Source organism: Ranitomeya variabilis, chromosome 1 (genome assembly GCF_051348905.1).
Source record: "Ranitomeya variabilis isolate aRanVar5 chromosome 1, aRanVar5.hap1, whole genome shotgun sequence".
NCBI classification, from domain to species: domain Eukaryota; kingdom Metazoa; phylum Chordata; class Amphibia; order Anura; family Dendrobatidae; genus Ranitomeya; species Ranitomeya variabilis.
The window spans coordinates 200478392-200496578 of NC_135232.1; the positions used below are offsets into that span (position 1 = coordinate 200478392).

General features: G+C 43.5%; 1 protein-coding gene across 1 annotated transcript in view; it reads right to left on the reverse strand.

Annotated features, from left to right (window-relative positions):
- TCN2 (transcobalamin 2) overlaps positions 1 to 16414 on the reverse strand; it is a 35456-nt gene extending 19042 nt beyond the window's left edge. Inside the window, exons 1-3 of the mRNA XM_077291994.1 lie at positions 16172 to 16414; positions 9329 to 9402; positions 3595 to 3784 (exon numbers count right to left, since the gene is read on the reverse strand). Of these exons, the coding sequence (XP_077148109.1) occupies positions 3595 to 3784; positions 9329 to 9395 (257 nt within the window). The 5' untranslated portion in view covers positions 9396 to 9402; positions 16172 to 16414. The remainder of the gene's footprint in view (positions 1 to 3594; positions 3785 to 9328; positions 9403 to 16171) is intronic.
- Positions 16415 to 18187: the final 1773 nt, after the last annotated feature.

Consider the following 18187-nt stretch of genomic DNA (forward strand, 5'->3'; position numbering starts at 1 on the left):
TTCACAAGTCATGCAGAAGCAAAATATTGAGAGAAAATCTGGTTTCCTTTTGGTACTAAAGTGGTGACTCTTGCTAGTCCTCTATAAGGTCTGCCTACTGACATATTTCCTTTATTTTCCGTGTAACAATGCTCTCAACGGCATTAGTGTAACTCTTGTGTGGTTAATGGGGCTCCACACACGGAGATTAATTTTAAGGAAAAGGTAGAAGTAAAAGAGATTTACATTCAAGAGGAATTGTCACTTCTCAAAAATATGTAATTTTTCACCTGATGTAAAAGCTGCTCCTTCACTGAATCTGGTGTTGTTTTTCTTTTCTATCTGAGCCTCTCCATTTTGAGATATACGATCCTCTCTTCTTTTCATATTTTTATCCACGTGGGCATGATCCTCAATTCTCCTCTATGAGCGTATTCTTGATGATTAGGCCCAGTTGACTAAAAAGATTAGATTTATATACAAAGAAGAGGGGCCGATATCTCAGGAACAAAAAAGAAACCATGCCAGAATTAGGAGAACATCAGCTCAGGTAAAAATATAAAATTACCAGTAAGTGACAGATCCTCTTTAAATACCAAATAATCTGTGATGAATAAATATAATGCTATTGTTGATATTACTTTGCATGAATACATTCTCATAGCCTTATTCTCCATTCACACCTGTGTTAGAGTCCCTAACAACTTCTTAGCGCCTCCCTACTCACTGCGTTCGCAGCTCTGCTCCTCCTTGTGTCAAACCGCTGTGCCGAGTCCTTATCCAGCACTTCCAAACTTTGCATATCTGCATATCCCTGCTGTCTACACCTGGCTATAGGGAGGGACAGCCAGATCCTGCAGCAATTTAACCCTGTTGTGTCCTGCAGGGTTTGCCTTCCCCATCCAATCCCCTGCCAGGCAAGGTATACAGTTGTGCTCAAACGTTTACATACCCTGGCAGAATTTTTGCCTTCTTGGCCTTTTTTCAGAGAATATGAATGATAACACCAAAACTTTTTCTCCACTTATGGTTAGTGGTTGGGTGAAGCCATTTATTGTCAAACTACTGTGTTTTCTCTTTTTAAATCATAATGACAACCCAAAACATCCAAATGACCCTGATCAAAAGTTTACATACCCTGGAGATTTTGGCCTGAGAACATGCACAGAAGTTGACACAAATGGGTTTGACTGGCTACTAAAGGTAACATCCTCACCTATGACCTGTTTGCTTGTAATCAGTGTGTGTGCATAAAAGCTGAGTGAGTTTCTGGGATCCAGACAGACTCTTGCATCTTTCCTCCAGCCACTGAAGTTTCTGGAATGTGAGTTATGGGGAAAGCAAAAGAATTGTCAACGGATCTATGGGAAAAGGTAGTTGAACTGTATAAAACAGGAAAGGGATACAAAAAGATATCCAAGGAATTAATAATGCCAGTCAGCAGTGTTCAAACTGTGATTAACAAATGGAAAATCAGGGGCTCTGTAGAAACAAAACCACTGTCAGGTAGACCAACAAAAATGTCATCCACAACTGCCAGGAAAATTGTTCGGGATGCAAAGAAAAACCCACAAATAACATCAGCTTAAGTACCAAACTCTCTGAAAACTAGTGTTGTGGCTGTTTCAAGATGCACAATAAGGAGGCACTTGAAGAAAAATGGGCTGCATGGTCGAGTCATAAGAAAGCCATTACTGTGCAAATGCCACAAACTATCTTGCCTACAATACGCAAAACAACACAGAGACAAGCCTCAAAACTTCTGGAACAAGGTAATTTGGAGTGATGAGACCAAAATTGAACTTTTTGGCCACAACCATAAACGTTACATTTGGAGAGAGGTCAACAAGGCCTAAGATGAAAGGAACACCATTCCTACTGTAAAGCATGGAGGTGGATTGCTGATGTTTTGGAGATGTGTGAGCTACAAAGGCACAGGAAACTTAGTCAAAGTTGAAGGAAAGAGGAATGCAGCATGTTATCAGCTAATACTGGTGGCAAATTTGCACTCATCTGCCCGGAAGCTGCGCATGCGACGTACTTGGACGTTCCAACATGATAACGATCCAAAACACAAGGCCAAGTCGACCTGTCATTGGCTACAGCAGAACAAAATGAAGGTTCTGGAGTGGCCATCTCAGTCTACTGACCTCAAAATTATTGAGCCACTTTGGGGAGATCTCAAGTGCACAGTTTATGCTAGACAGCCCAGACATTTACAGGAACTGGAGGCTTTTTGCCAAGAAGAGGGGGCAGCCTTACCATTTGAGAAAATAAAGAACTGCCGCAAAAGACTTCAAGCTGTCAATGATGTTAGAGGGGGCAATACATGGTATTAAGAAATGGGGTATGTAAACTTTTGATCAGGGTAATTCGGATGTTTTGGTTTGTCATTATGATTTAAAAAAAGAAAACACAGTAGTTTGACAATAAATGGCTTCACCCAACCACTAACCATGAGTGGAGAAAAAGTTTTGATGTTATCATTCATATTCTCTAGAAAAAAAACAAAAAAGCAAAAATTTTGCAGGGGTATGTAAACTTTGGAGCACAACTGTATATTAGTCAGCTACTCCCTCTTTACCTTTGCCTAAGTTTAGGTTTTATCTGCATTTGTCTCTAGCTTCCTGCCAAAGTGTACCTCAGTTTAGTCTCCTCTGAGATCGACCCGGCTCAGCCAGTCATCTATTCTGATCTTTCCTCTCCTGACCCCACCTTGTATAGTGAACCCATGTTTCCTGTCCCGACCCTGGATCGTCTGACTATGCCTCTGTCTTGCCCTCCTGTACTCTGTATACCTGCACTGCCCGTGGATCAGCTGCTGCAGATACAGAGACTGCCCTGGAGTGACACCTGGCAACTTCCTGCGGCCAAGCCTATCCTCACCACCAAAGGCTCTAGCGAAAACAAGGTAGTTGCTTAGTTTCGCCCCTCCATGATAAGCTCAGCCTGTGGAGCAGTGGGTCCACACCCATCTGCATCACACCTGTTAGGAGGCTCGGTCGTAGTTTCCATCATTATCATTAGGAGGGAAAAATAAAGAGCAAACTGCTCAATATTTCCAATGAAATGATGGACCCCCTTAACAGAAACTCAACATTCTCCATTATAATAAATTGGGCCCATGGGGCATCGTTTGTGTCTGTGACAGATCCTGCATGAATTCTCATTCTCTATTCCTATAAAAGGACATAAAATCCAGAATAAATGCATGTGTGAACTGAGCATTAAAATATAAAGTTCCAATCAGCCATGATTTAGTTTAACCATACTCCGCTTCATTAAAGGAAACCTGCCACATGGATCTGCCAATCTAAACTGCCAACACCAACTCGTTATTCACAGGAACAGCCCGCCAAGAAGACTACTTGCGGCTAATTAGCATACTGAGCATGGCAGATTTATAAAGGTTTCTTCCACCGTGCCTTATATAAAAGCAGGCCTGTAATCTTGTAAAAGACAGAAATAAACTGACAATTTACAGTGGAAAATCCTTGTGACTGGTTTCCTGTCTGTACGGCAAAAATAATAATCATATGCAGTGATGGTGGTCTTCTAACCATTACAGGAATATATATGCTCCCAAACGCCAATGAACAAGCACATATGTGCTACCTGCTAGAAATGGTCTCCATTGAAGTTTTAAGCCTCTGGAAGTATTCATCTTCTTTTTTCAGATTATGATTTTCAGAAAGACGAAGTCCAATATAGACGCTGGGATTGGCATCACTGGAAGCATCGAATGTTGCACTCAATAGCTCACCATTCAATGACTTTATTAAATGAATTTTTCCTTCAGGAATTTCTTGGAAACAAAAATGGGTCACACATGTATCAGTAATCTATACAGCACAGCCTACCCTAATGAACATATATATATACTGTGTGTATGTATACATATATATATATACAGTATATATGTTTGTCTTTTCTATAATCAACAGTTAGCAAATGCTCAATCATTGGGGGCTTCAATAATCACTGGTAAAGGGTTCACTGCTCACAGCACCGTCACTGAGGACGTATGACGCAGCAATACGTGCTGACTCTGTTGTATGACTGCCGTCACTGTTTTTCTCTGACAACACAGACAAATTATATTTTTTGTGGGCCTTTTCAAATAGTAGCTTTGTTTTTGTTTGCTGATTTATGTTCTGTTTAAAAAAACAGAAACGTGTCCTACTCTTGTGCTGACCAAACTCGGCCATTCAAGTGAATGGGTCCGCTAATAAAAAATGGAGAGCACAAGGATACCCTGCAAGTTGCATTTGTGTGCAGTCCATTTTCCACTGAACTGTTGCTAATGATACCTCCATCATTTTTCTTTTTGCACATGAGAAGAATTAACGAAACATGGATGAAAATTGGATCAAGCACACTGGAAAAAAAAAAATCAATCTAATTTTTTGCGTACAAGAAAAAAAAATTGCATGTGAATCCAGCCTTAAAGGGAACCTATGAGCAGGATAATGCTAAGTAAGGTACATACATGGCCATATTGGCGCTGTGATACTGATTAAAACGATACCTGTGGTGAAGGAATCCTTTCTGTGGATTGTGTGTAATGAGTGTTTGAAGTTTTCTTATAATCAGATCAGGGGCAGGACTGTGAGGCGGAACTATGGGGAGGGTCTTCGGCTTTGCCCCTCCGCTGTCTCTGTTTTCTTTATAATTCTCCTGGTGTAAACTTCAGATTGGCGCCATACTAACTGTGGGCACTAATCTCCTGGCAGTCTCCAGGAAAACGGCACTAGTGACAGCCCTTGGACATGTCTGCATTTTACTTAGCCAAATCCTGCTGATGGGTTCTCTTTAAAAAACAGATGACAGGCTTACTTCATGGATCTAACATTTAACAACTAGACTTTGAATGCTGATTGTGATTTGTTTTTGGCATCTTATAAACAGGTGGCAGATAGCTCAGATATGCCATCACTTTATCACCAGTTGAGGTGTGATTTGTGAGACCCCCATGGATCCTGAAACTGAAGGAGATGCAGTTTAAGTAATGTATTTTCTTATGTGTGCTCTCTGCACAGCAGTGGTGGAGGCTGCAGCCAGCCCCATTCACATGATCAGCGCTGCGCCCCTGATGATCATATAGTCGCTTATCCATGGCTTATGGCTAGTAAGGATTACTATACCCCACATACACGGATAGTGGATATAATAGGCTCATTGACGCACTTTTCCAATATACTGTACTAGCACAAGATCTGAAAACACAGCTGTGGTAACCAAGAATGCAATGCAGTGGGAGTACAGTGGCTTGCAAAAATATTCACACCCCTTTGCTTTATACCTATTTTGTTACATTACATTATTCCATGATGCATGAGCACTAAATAGTCTAAAAGTTTGTAAAGTGAAGTGAGAAAAATATAGGCATAAGTTAAATTTTTTGGGATCAAATAACGAAAAAACGGCATGTGCATGCGCATATGTATTCACCCCTTTTGATATGAAGCCCCAAAAATTTCTGGTGCAAGCAGTCACCTTTATAAGTGATAATTGAAAGGAAGTCCACCTGTGTGCAATCTAAATGTCACCTGGTCTGTCAGTATATACACACCTTTTCTGAAAGGCCACAGAAGCTGCAACACTATTTACCCTCCCCAACGTGTGCCGTCCATATACAGCTCTGCGAGAGCGGCGTTCCCACAAAGACAAGTATATTTATGGCGCTGCGATCGTTGGGGCTGACGCTGAGCATTACCATGATTGGGAGCGGGTGACAGCTCTATGTGAGAGCTGACACCCTGCAGCAATGCCCACGATCAGTGCTACCACCAATCGTGGACATTTAACCCCTCTGATGCTGCTGACAATAGTGACAGCGTCATGGAGGAGCATCGCACAGGCAGTAGGCTCCCTGTGTGCTTCCATTATAGTCTCCATGGTGACCCCCTGGCCGCAAGATGGCAGCAGGGTCCTTCAGGGAAGTTGGCGTGTGAGCGCCTGCAGGACCCTGTCAGCAATCTGTTACTATACAGTGATGTCCAATTCTGTGAAAATGTAGAAAAGTAAAAAAAGAAGTTATTACAAAGTGTAAAAATATTTTCTAAAAAATCCCCAAATAATGAACTTAAAAAGAAAAATAAATTATTTATGTAAAAAAATTACCAAAAAACCCACATATTTGGTATTGCTGCATCCAGTACGACCCGCTCTATAAAACTGTCCCACTAGTTAACCCCTTCAGTAAACACCATAAAAAAATAAAAAAAAGGCAAAAAAACAATGCTTTATCATCATACCGCCAAACAAAAAGTGCCATAAAACGCGATAAAAAAGATGAATGTAAATAAAAATGGTATGCTGAAAATGTCATCTTGTCCCGCAGAAAACAAGCAGCCATGCAGCTTTATCAGCAGAAAAATAAAAATGTTATAGTTCTCAGAATAAAGCAATGCAAAAATAATTATTTTTATCTACAAAATAGTTGTTAGACTACGGTCACACTATCAGTATTGGGTCAGTATTTCACATCAGTATTTGTAAGCCAAAACCAGGAGTGGGTCAAAAATACAGACTTGGTGACGTGTTTCTATTATAGCTTTCCCATCTGATTGTTTCACTCCTGGCTTTGGCTTACAGATACTGATGTAAAATACAGACCAAATACTGATAGTGTGACCGTAGCCTTATTGTGTAAAAGCGTCAACACATAAAAATATATATATAAATGGGGTATCGTTGTAATTGGGGCTTCAGAGTTCCCAAGCAGAGTCTGGAGTATCTGTCCATACGACCACAATAAGCCGTACACTCCATAGAGGTGGCTTTTATGGAAGAAAAAAAGCCTTTTCTTTCACACAAAGATTGTAAGGCTTGTTTTGAATTTGCTAAAAGATATTCAGGAGACTCCCCAAATGTATGGAGGAAGGTGCTGTGGTCAGATGAGACCAAAATTGAAGTTTTTGGCCACCAAGGTAAACGCTATGTCTGTTGCCAGACCAACACAGCTTATCACCCCAAGAACACAACACACTGAAACAGGGTGGTGGGAGCATCATGCTATGGGGATGTTATTCGGCAGCAGGGACATGAAAAATGGTCCGAGTCTAGGCGAAGATGGATGGTGCGAAATACATGGTTGTTCTTGAGCAAAACCTGTTTCAGTCTGTCAGTGATTTGAGGTAGTAAAACACAAAGGATTCCAAGGGGGGGGGGGGGGGGGCGGGTGAGTACCGTACTTTCACAAGCCACTGCACCTCACAATTTAACTTTTTTTGTTCACTGGTGTCACGTGGTTTACTACATTGTTAAATTGAGGTCCCACGTGGATGAGTCTGTATGTTTCTTTTTTGATGTACCCATTAGTATTCAGCTGGGTATGTACGTATGCTTTTTCATATCCTATACTGTACTTTCCTTACAAACTGTTGTCAATGCTTGATTAATAAAAAAAATAAAAGTAGGAGCACAGTGCAAACTGCATATCAGGGGTCTCAGAATGAATAGTGAATGAATAACATTTTGACATTTTGATGATCTCCATCAGACCCTGTGACTTCTGCTTCAGTCACCAGGCGCTGCCGTATTCACTCTGCAGGTGATATAGATGTCAGAAACAGAAGCTCTGGACTGTGGGTCCTGACCAGCCACTCAGATTAGAGTACCTGGAACCTGTAGTGCCGTCCAGTCTGCAGTGTGGGGGTGTGGGCTGTCCAGCTGGAGTGATCAACTCCCTGCCCCAAGCCAGTTGGAGAGCACTATACCTTACTAAAGGTACCGTCACACTCAGCGACGCTGCAGCGATATAGACAACGAGCCGATCGCTGCAGCGTCGCTGTTTAGGTCGCTGTAGAGACGTCAAACACAGCAGCTCCACAACGATGCAGGAGCGATCCTGTGACGTAACGGTGACTCACTTATCGTTCTCACAGGTCGTTAGCTCCATGTAAAACATTGCTGACATCGTTGCTTTTGCTGTCAAACATGACGATACACACCGATCTGACGACCAAATAAAGTTCTAGACTTCTAGCTCCGACCAGCGATATCACAGCAGGATCCAGATCGCTGCTGCGTGTCAAACACAACGAGATCGCTATCCAGGACGCTGCAACGTCAAGGATAGTTGTCGTTCTCGTTGTAAAGTTGCTGAGTGTGAAGGTACCTTAAGTCTTCCAGCTTGCTGCTGGAAGCTGTCAGATATATAGTTCAGTGTTTCCTTGGCTAGATGTGCATCTTCTGCCCCTATTTTTGGTTTAGTGCTTTCCTGTTTTGACTACGGCTTCTTTCTGACTATTCTTACAGATCCTGATTTTGTACTTGACATGACCTCTTGGTTCTGACCCTGCTTGGTGACCATTCGTACCTCCGGATGAAAGCCCTTTCATAGTAGCATTCTACTGGGTCCTTCTGTAAGACCAGATCCCTGCATGTAAGATAAATGGTACTGTGATTTCTCTGGAGTTTGCCAGACGGAGTGGCTTGTTATGATCTGGTGGTTAAGGAGCAACATGGGACGAGCTCTGAGGAGATGGTATCTTTACTGACCGCAGTTCCTGAACCTAACACAACACTAGAAGTAGCCGTGGAATGTTCCTGTCACTCCCTAGACATCTCATCACAGCCGGAGAACTAGCTACCCCTAAAGATGGAAACAGGAAAGCTATCTTGCCTCAGAGAAAGCTCCCAAAGGACAGACAGCCCCCCACAAATATGGACTGTGAGTGGAGAGGGAAATTACATACACAGAATGAAAACAGGATTTAGCAAAGGAGGCCACTTCTAACTAGATAGACAGAATAGGAAAGGATACTGTGCGGTCAGTATTAAAAGCTAGAAAAATCCATCACAGAGTTTACAAAAAATCTCCACACCTGACTAACGGTGTGGAGGGCAAATCTGCTTCCCCAGAGCTTCCAGCTTAACTGAATATAGAATACTGACAAGCTGGACTAGAGCAAACATAAAATTAGCTGAATGATTAAGTCCACAGCAAGAGGACAACAAATGAACATGCAAGGACTTATCTTTGCTGAACAGGACCGACTATCAAGGAAATCCAAGGAGAGATCTGAATCCAACCAAGAAACATTGACAGCTGGCACTGGCTGAAGATCAGAGCCAGGCTAAATAGCAGAGCAGGAGAGGCGATCAGTGGAAGCAGCTGCTAAGCTAAATCCAAGGAGCAGCAGTTCCACTTAAAACCACCGGAGGGAGCCCAAGGGCAGAATTCACAAAAGTGCCATTTACAACCACCGGAGGGAGCCCAAGAACGGAATTCACAACAGTGGCTTGTGCCAAGTCTTTCCGAGGCAGCCATTTGAGTCTGCGGCCACAGGCGGTCATTACACATATTAATGCTTCCAAAAGTGGGTTTCGTTATTTTACTCACCACATAACTTCACTGATGCAATAATGGCTTGCACCAAAATTATCAGGACTCGCCAGTTTAAAGCCATTATTTATCTGTAAGAGAAAACAATCTTGTATCAACAGAAACATTTGTATTGTGAATAAATCTATTACAGATATCCAAAAGTGTCCACAGAATTTCTGGGTCCGTGACACAAGAGCAGATCTACCATATACAAAGTCTGAGCTAACTGCACATGGGGCCATAAAAGCAGCTGATCCACTATAACCTTAAAAATTAGCATTTCTCCCAAGTGTCTGCATGATTACTTATGGGACTGTGGTAGGTTCGGTCTTCTCTTCTGGTGGCCAACCCAACTCAGAAGAGAACACGCAGCCACATCATAACATTTTCCCTAGCTTGGCAATGTGAAGCTGTGTCTCTTCTCCACAGTGCCTTATTAGACCTATGACAGAGAAGGAAGACAGACTGTGGCAGCTGATAATGGCTCACCGAATCCACTAAAGTCATGGGTTGGCATCCTTAGCCTGGGAATCTAAGAAGGACCTATGATGGAAAGTGGCAATTTGATGCAATGCACTGTAGAAGGCAATGTCAAGAGATGGATTGTATATGAATGTAGGTACAGCGAGGGCACAGTAACAGTGATACATGTATGATTGGTCTTTGTGATGACACCTGTGCTGAACTGCTCCGTTTAGTCTACTGACCTGATAAAGTCCTATACTTGGCTACTTAAAAGTTTACGCTGAACTAAATATTTGCATCAGCACTGAGCAAAGGATCACCTTGCAACTTGTCACACGCTTTGACAGTTTCACATAGCTTGTGGTCACCACTAATATGTGCAATTGATCCATGGAACATCAGTATTCCCATTATTAGGTTTCCACTAAGAGGCAGAAAGACCATTGCATAATCATAACTCCAGGGTCATTCTCTCTGTGGTGCATTTACTTTGTCAAAAACTTATTTCAAAATGATTTCATTAGTTGACTATTTGGGGTGCAGAGTTAAATGGTTTTGAAGTATCTTCTGTAATTGCTTTAGAAACAGGACCTCCTTGTTGCCAGATTATCAGGCATTGTGAATTAACAGGCAGTCACAGAAAATCTTCAAACTGTATTTGTAAAGGGGTAGGAACATAAACTGCTGATAACATGAATTGTATGGTTTTATTTAATGAAATCTTATAATTAATCATTACTGGTTTTGGTCTATTGGCATGCTACATAATGCTAACGCTAAAACAGAATTCTTATCTACCGTATATTATCTGATGCTCTCTGACAGGAACCTGTCAAGTTATTTGGCCTTAATACACTGTTCTTACAGAAACATTCCCAAATTCTTATCTTATTAATATATCGCAGTCATAAAATTATATTACACTGTGCACTTTTGCACTTACAATTGCTTTTTTTGCCTTTCTACCCACATAATTCATCTGTTTCCCATTAGGTCTATGACAGCATGTGATTAACCCTTTCCCACCATGCACCGTATTAGTACTGCTCTGCGAGAGCTGTGTTCCAGGAAACAGCAGTACTAGTACGGCGGCACGATCGCGCAGCCTCACGCTGAGCGAGCATTTAACCCCTCTAATGCCGCTGCCAGCAGTGACAATGACATTGCGGGGCATCGCGCAGGGAGCAGACTCCCTGCGCGCTTCCATCAGGACAACGCGATGTGAGCTGTCTTTAGTGCACGTAACAAGTTGATTAGGAAGGTCTAACTGGTCTGTAGGAGCCAGAACTCTTAATGGTTGGTAGGGGCTCAAATACTTATTTCTCACTGCAAAATGCAAATAAATTTATATAATTTATACAATGTGATTTTCTGGATTTTATTTTTGATATTCTATCTCTCAATGTTAAACTTAACCTACCCTTAAAATTATAGACTGTTCATGTCTTTGTCAGTGGGCAAACTTACAAAATCAGCAAGGGATGAAATAATTATTTCCTTCACTGTATATCCCGTATCCTGGTATACTTTATGTCTCACCTTCCATCTGCTCCCCCACTACGCAGTGTCCTCTCCTGAAGTCGGCAACTGACTTCAGTGTGAAAGTGACGGGAGTGCATGACATGACTTCCATGAACCCCTAGTCACATGTGCGCCGACGTCAGCTGCTGGCCTCTAATTGGCCGGAAGCATGTATTGTTGTGCAAGGATCCGACGGGTCTATGCGCTGCAATACTCTTTAACTGAATGTGTGTCCGAGGATAGACATCCAGTTGTAGTTTGTGCTGGCATTGGTGGGCTCCTTGCCCGCATGGGCCAAGCCGCTATGATCACGGTTTCTATACCCCTGTTTATAAGCCAAAATCAGGAGTGGAACATTCAGAGGAAAAGTATAATAGAAAAATGTGACCACTTCTGCATTTTTCACCCACTTCTGGCTTTGGCTTAAAAATACTAAGGTAAAAACTCACCAAATACTCAATGTGTGAATATGGCCTAACATGTTTTACTAGTTTGATCTACAATGTATTGTTCATAACTAACCCCCTATTCTCCCGCGCATCCCCCATACTCTGGAACTCATACCCTAACATATCACACTCTCGTCTACCATAGAAAACTTCAAAAGGAACCTGAAGACCTACCTCTTCCGACAAGCCTAAAACCTGCCGTAACCACCGATCCACTAAACTGCTGCACGACCAGCTCTGCCCTCATCTACCGTATCCTCACCCATCCCTTGTAGATTGTGAGCCCTCGTGGGCAGGGTCCTTTCTCCACCTGAACCAGTCATAACTTTTATTGTTTAAGATTACTGTTCACGTTTTTATTATGTATACCTCTCCTCACAAGTAAAGTGTCATGAAATAAATGGCGCTAAAATAATAAATAATAATTATAATAATCCTGTCCTGTTGTATGCCATTGCTCAAGAACTGATCTCAGTGCAGGGTACAGAGATTATGACAATAATAGGATGACTTGTGCATCTTATTTTGAGACTGTATATTTTATGCACTGTTACTGTATATGATTTACTGCCCCTCTATAGGATACAACTATTATATTTTGTACTTGGAACATACATCTCTTTTTATGTATTAGTTAAAGATCTATTCTAGAATGCAAGAGAAATCCAGAACCTAAGGGTAGTCAGGTAGCTGAGTTCAAATGGGGAACTATGGCCATAAGTACAAGGGATTCTTCTCTAGAGATGACGGCTTTAATACTTAGATAATTATTACAACTGCACAAGCAGTCAGCAGATCACAGAAACACACAGTCAGCAATTGTGAGGGGGAAGCAGAAGACCTGCACTATGTGCAATAAATGACTTCCAATTATCTTGTAAGAGACCTTTGACATCCTGCAGTGAGCTGATCTGTGAAGGTTCATGAAATTGGCTACACATAAAATGTCAACATGACATTACAAAAGACCCAAATCCTCTCAAAGATAAAATTGTAATTGTCTGCAAACACAAATGTAGGGACCACCAGGGGTGTAACAATTCTGGGTGCAGGGGCGGCAGTCAACCCGAGCCCTGGAGCTTATGGGAAAACCAGCTCAGGCCGGGGTCACACTAGCGTAGAATACGGCCGAGTGCTATGCGATAAAATATCACATAGCACTCGGCCCAGTGTTACTCTATGGGGCAGATCACATCTGCGAATATTTTCTCATGCTGAATCGACACGCGAGAAAAATCGACAATCAGCTCACTCGCACCCATATAAGTCTATGGGTGCGAGTGACACAATGCACAGCACTCGGATATTATCCGAGTGCGGTGCGATATACGCCGACGCCAGCAGCGAAGGAGATGGAGAAATTAATTTCCCAGCCTCCTCCTTACCTGTGCTGTGATTCTCTGATGCCAGAGGATCGGAGAGCAGTAGCATGACACTCGGTTCCCGGTTGCAGCAGAGCAGGTGCCGAGTGTCATTAGCATATCGCATCCAATGCCATACGCTGGTGTGACTCCAGCCTTAAAGACCTGAAATAGTTGGGGGCACTGTTAGAGATTTTATTCGTGGGCAAATCTAGAATGTGAGCACTTGGCAGATTTGTAGGAGAGATCTCTGTAACAGAAGGATGTTCCACAACTGGGTCTATTTTTGTGTGCCCCTGTGATTTATACAAACTTCTTTATGATATACGGGACATACTTTTGCAATAAAATTTGCTGATTATTAAATTACCATGAATATACTATTTATGAAGTGAGTCCTAATACAGTTATGTGCATGAACCTCTACCATGCAAAATGAATGTAATAAGGCATTACCAACACAATCAAGAGAGGAATATGAAGTTCCTGTGGCTCAGAAAAGCTGCGTACAACTATATGGTGTACCATGCAGCACCTTGTAGAGTAAGGGTGCCTTCACATTATGTCTTATGTCTGAACCCCCCCACACAAGATGGGATTCGGACGTATGCGCCAACAGAGCGAACATGTGCTCTGTCATGCATCATTTTCGGGCTTGTACGCCCACACGCAGGTGCAGTCTACTACATCTTGGTGTCCGCCTCAAGTGGGCATATAAGCCCAAGAATGATGCAGCATGGCAAAGCACACGTACATAGGTACATACAACCAAATCCCATCTTGTGAGAAGGAATTCCAACATATGCAGAGGGGGTCTGGACGTAGGCCCCGACGGGGCTACCAAGCGTGTACTACACGCTTCTTCCCAAGAAGCAACACTTCTTGAGGAGAATTTGCCCCATAATGTTGTCTGATTAGATGAGGTAAGTCATACAGATGTCACTAGAAAAAAACACTGTATATGAAATTGGAAGCACTTAGATATAGTAGAGCTAGAAGCCTGTAGATGTCTTATTACGGCTATGTACAACTAGCACTGAGCAGTAATGCGGCCTTCGTGTGTCCATAAAGAACAACCAGGATAATTGTTGCTTCCATAGTATGCGTAAAAAAAAATAAGATACAATAATTTTGACAATCATGTTTCAAAACGTGAAAAGCATAAGCCTTGTGGTATGGGCACACTAAAATTTTCTTTTGAAAATGCTGAAACATTTGTTAAAATGTTTAAGTGTTTTTTTCTCTTTTTGATTGAACAGTGCCCAGTTTTAAGAGGTTTCCTGCTATTTCAGCTTTCTTTCTGCTCGCTTTACAAAACTGAACATGGGCAAAACAGAATTCATCATCTTTCCCCTATTTCACTCTGCCAGACCACGAAACCTATCCATCTATGTCAATGGCTGCTCACTTTCCCCAGTCCCGCATGCTTGGTGCCTCGGAGTGATCCTCGACTCTGCCCTCTCTTTCAAGCCTCATATCCAAGCCCTTGCCTCCTCCTGCCGACTCAAACTCAAAAATATTTCCCTGATCAGTGCATTCCTTGACTAATCAACCACAAAAACACTCGTGCATGCCCTTATCATCTCCCACCTTGACTACTGCAACCTCCTACTCTCTGGCCTCCCCTCTAGCACTCTGGCACCACTCCAATTCATCCTACACCCTGCTGCCTGACTGATCCACCTGTCTCTCCATTATTCCCCAGCCTCCCCTCTCTGCCAAGCTCTTCACTGGCTTCCTATTGTCCAGAGGCTCCAGTTCAAAACCCTAACTATGACATACAAAGCCAACCACAACCTGTCTCCTCCATACATCTGTGACATGGTCTCCCGGTACTTACCCACACGCAACCTTCGATCCTCTCAAGATCTCCTTCTCTACTCCCCTCTTATCTCTTCTTCCCACAACTGCATACAAGACTTCTCCCGTGCCTCCCCCATACTCTGGAACTCTCTACCCCAGCACATCAGACTCTCGCCTACCCCAGAAACGTTCAAAAAGAACCTGAAGACCCACCTCTTCCGACAAGCCTGCAACCTGCAGTGATCCTTAGTCTTCTGAACCGCCGCACAACCAGCTCTACCCTCTCCTTGTGTATCCTCACCCATCCCCTGTAGACTGTGAGCCCTCCTGGGCAGGGTCCTCTCTCCCTCTGTACTTGTCTGTGCCTTGTTTTGCTCATGCTTATTTTTGCTTTTCTATATTTGCCCCTTTCACATGTAAAGCGCCATGGAATAAATGGCGCTATAAAAATGTATAATAATAATAATACAGGAGCCACTTCAAAGAAGTGACATGCAATTTCTTTTTTTCCACCCAAAAATTTTTCAAAACCTGAAGCGGAAAAATATGCTGAAAACACTAAACCTATGAGCAGGAAAATGGAATCTTAGAAGTGATTGTTTTTTCCATGTATTTTTTAAGCAGACCACCTCCAAAAATTCCACTAAAAACTGTGTGCATCTATCATGATATATAACTAGCAGGTATGGATGGCAGTTCACATCAGGGTGAACTGGTCATCGATCCCTCATCAACCCTGTAAACATTTTTTTCCTTTTTTAGCGTGAATTACTTTGCTGAAAGGGCTTTATGATCCAATACAAAAACCCGCTGGTACTTTGACGCTAAGTGACACCACTGTGTACGCTCTTAAGAACTGATTCATACCAAAATTTAGAATTATTGCTACTTGCTATTCCCATTTCCAATCCCATGTATGTGTGTTTGCAAAATTCTGAAATTATACAAAAAAAACCCCGTTAACTATGACAAAGTAATTTCGTACAATCTGCAGAATGCTCCTAGGATCCAGCTTACTGGCATTCACAGTATTCTCAGCACTGTTTATTCTGCGATATGCCAGAAATGAACATATAGGCACAGATATATTTATATGGCTCTGTCTACTGATCAATATTATGTGTAAATAATCTGTCAATGATCATAGCCTAAAGAGAGAAGACACGTACAAAGGAAAAATACCTGACAATAGTAAACGGCTTAGATTGGAACACTACTACTTTAGGAAACAAAAGCCTGATGAGATCCCATGCACTAACCTGCGGTACCAGGAGATATCAGCTCACACTTACTGATCACCACACCATGGATCACACTGCAGGCCCTCTGGGTCCTCACACTGCAGAATGCTGCTCCCTGCTTGTTCTCCAGCCTTGCTGGTCACATGACTTCCCCCTTCCAGCCTCCCACTGAGAAGAGGAAGCGTTTTAAGGTGGAACTGTAAATGCAGCACAATGCACTACATGTCCTCTGCTGTCACCTAGCCGAAATCATCAGTGTGCAAGGCTCTAACCTCAAAGGCGGGATGCATAAACGACACAGAAATTAGGGGCGGACATATAATTGGTGCAATCCTGGGCAGACCCACAATAGTTAAAGGGGCCCAATTTCAACCTCCAAAGCAGGTGGAACTGTGCCTCCTCATAAGCTATTGGACTGCAAAGGGCCCATGCATTGTTACTGCTCAGGGCCTCTTCTCTCTGTGGCCACCAGTGATGAAATGATCAGTGACAGAAAATGTGTTAAAATTTGAGGGCAAAAAAACAATGTTTTTAATATCACGTTATGATTTGGATGAGCCGAATGAACTTGATTCTTTAGGAAAGCAAATGAGTTAAGTGCAGGTCCCCAGTCAAGAGAGGCCATACTGGGCCATCGACCCCTTTAAGAGAGGCCGACATGACAAGGAGATGTGGGAATACAGGGTTGGAAAGAAATTAAGGGGTTAATGGCATTTTGAGATAGGTTGGAGTGATGAGGTCACGGGAGGAGGGGGCAGAGGCGGGTTTAAGGGGACAATATAAAAAGGGGAAGCCATATTAGTGGGGCAACCATTTTAGGTACCCACCGGTTAGGTTACAAAGCTTAGCGGTAACTGGTTTGGAGGTGGGGGCCTTGCTCCAACGCTTGAGGGATGCGGCAGGCACTCAAGGAACAGAATGTCTGCAGGTATCGATCAGCAGCCTGCTGCAGGGGTCGGTGGCAGGAGCTTCTCAGGCTCCATTAGATGGCAGACGGCCGCGGAGATCCAGGCCTCCGGCGTTCCTGAGTCCAGACGCCACCCCCCGGGTCCGGCATCAAGTAAGGAGCCCCTCTGGGGACCCTCCGGTTTCTGACGCAGCCTGCAGGCCGGTGGCACCTCGTCAGAGGGCCGGGAGGAATCCAACGAGACGGCGGGGCCTGCAGCAGCAGGAGGAGTCAGCCTCCCTCGCATCTGTGAGTGCACAGCAGAGGATGTCAGGACCCGGGTCAGCGGGCACCTGCGCAGCAGCAGGGCCTGCTCTGCGGAGAGGCGAGCGGGAATCACGGAGGCGGCAGCCTTATCTGGCAGCCCCTCAGCGTAGGGAAAACAGTGGGCGGCAGCTGGCCAGCTCATGTTACAGCGTGTTGCCAGCGGCATCGCTGGATGGAATACAGCAGCGGAGCTCAGGCCCAAGGGGGGGTCGACTCATATGTCCTATGTGGGATGCAGGCAGCTGCCTCGGTCAGCAATTCCGCACACCCGACTCAGGAGCCAGGGGGATCATCCCAGGGAGAACACAGTGTGACTGGAGTCTGTCATGTCGGACGCTGTTCAGACCAGGTCGTCCGACAGACAGCGGTAATTCCGCTTTTGTCCACTATGCGCTCATTGGCGTCCGCTAGATTTTATCTAGCTGGTTCGGGGTTAATTTACCTGGTGAACGGATTGGAAGCTGGGCCATGCCCACTGCCTTTAAATAGTTCTCCTGAACATTGGGCGTCGCCAATTATAGCTTCAGTCTAGTGCTTGGTTATCTTGGTCTGGAGTGGTGAGCTAGTAGTTGGAGTATCGTATCTGGTGGTGTATTTCCCTTTGTCTTATTTACTCCTTCCTATATTTGTATTTATTTTGCCCTGCGCATTTATAGTGTATTCCTGAGTGACTGCGGCGTGGTGTATATTTTCCGTTATCCTTGTCTGTGCTAACTGTGGGTATTGGTGTATGATCTTTTCACTGGGTGGAGGGCGGTGGATTCAGCCTAGGGTTGAAACAGGAGACAGGGTGAGGGTCGAGGCCTAGACATGCACACCAT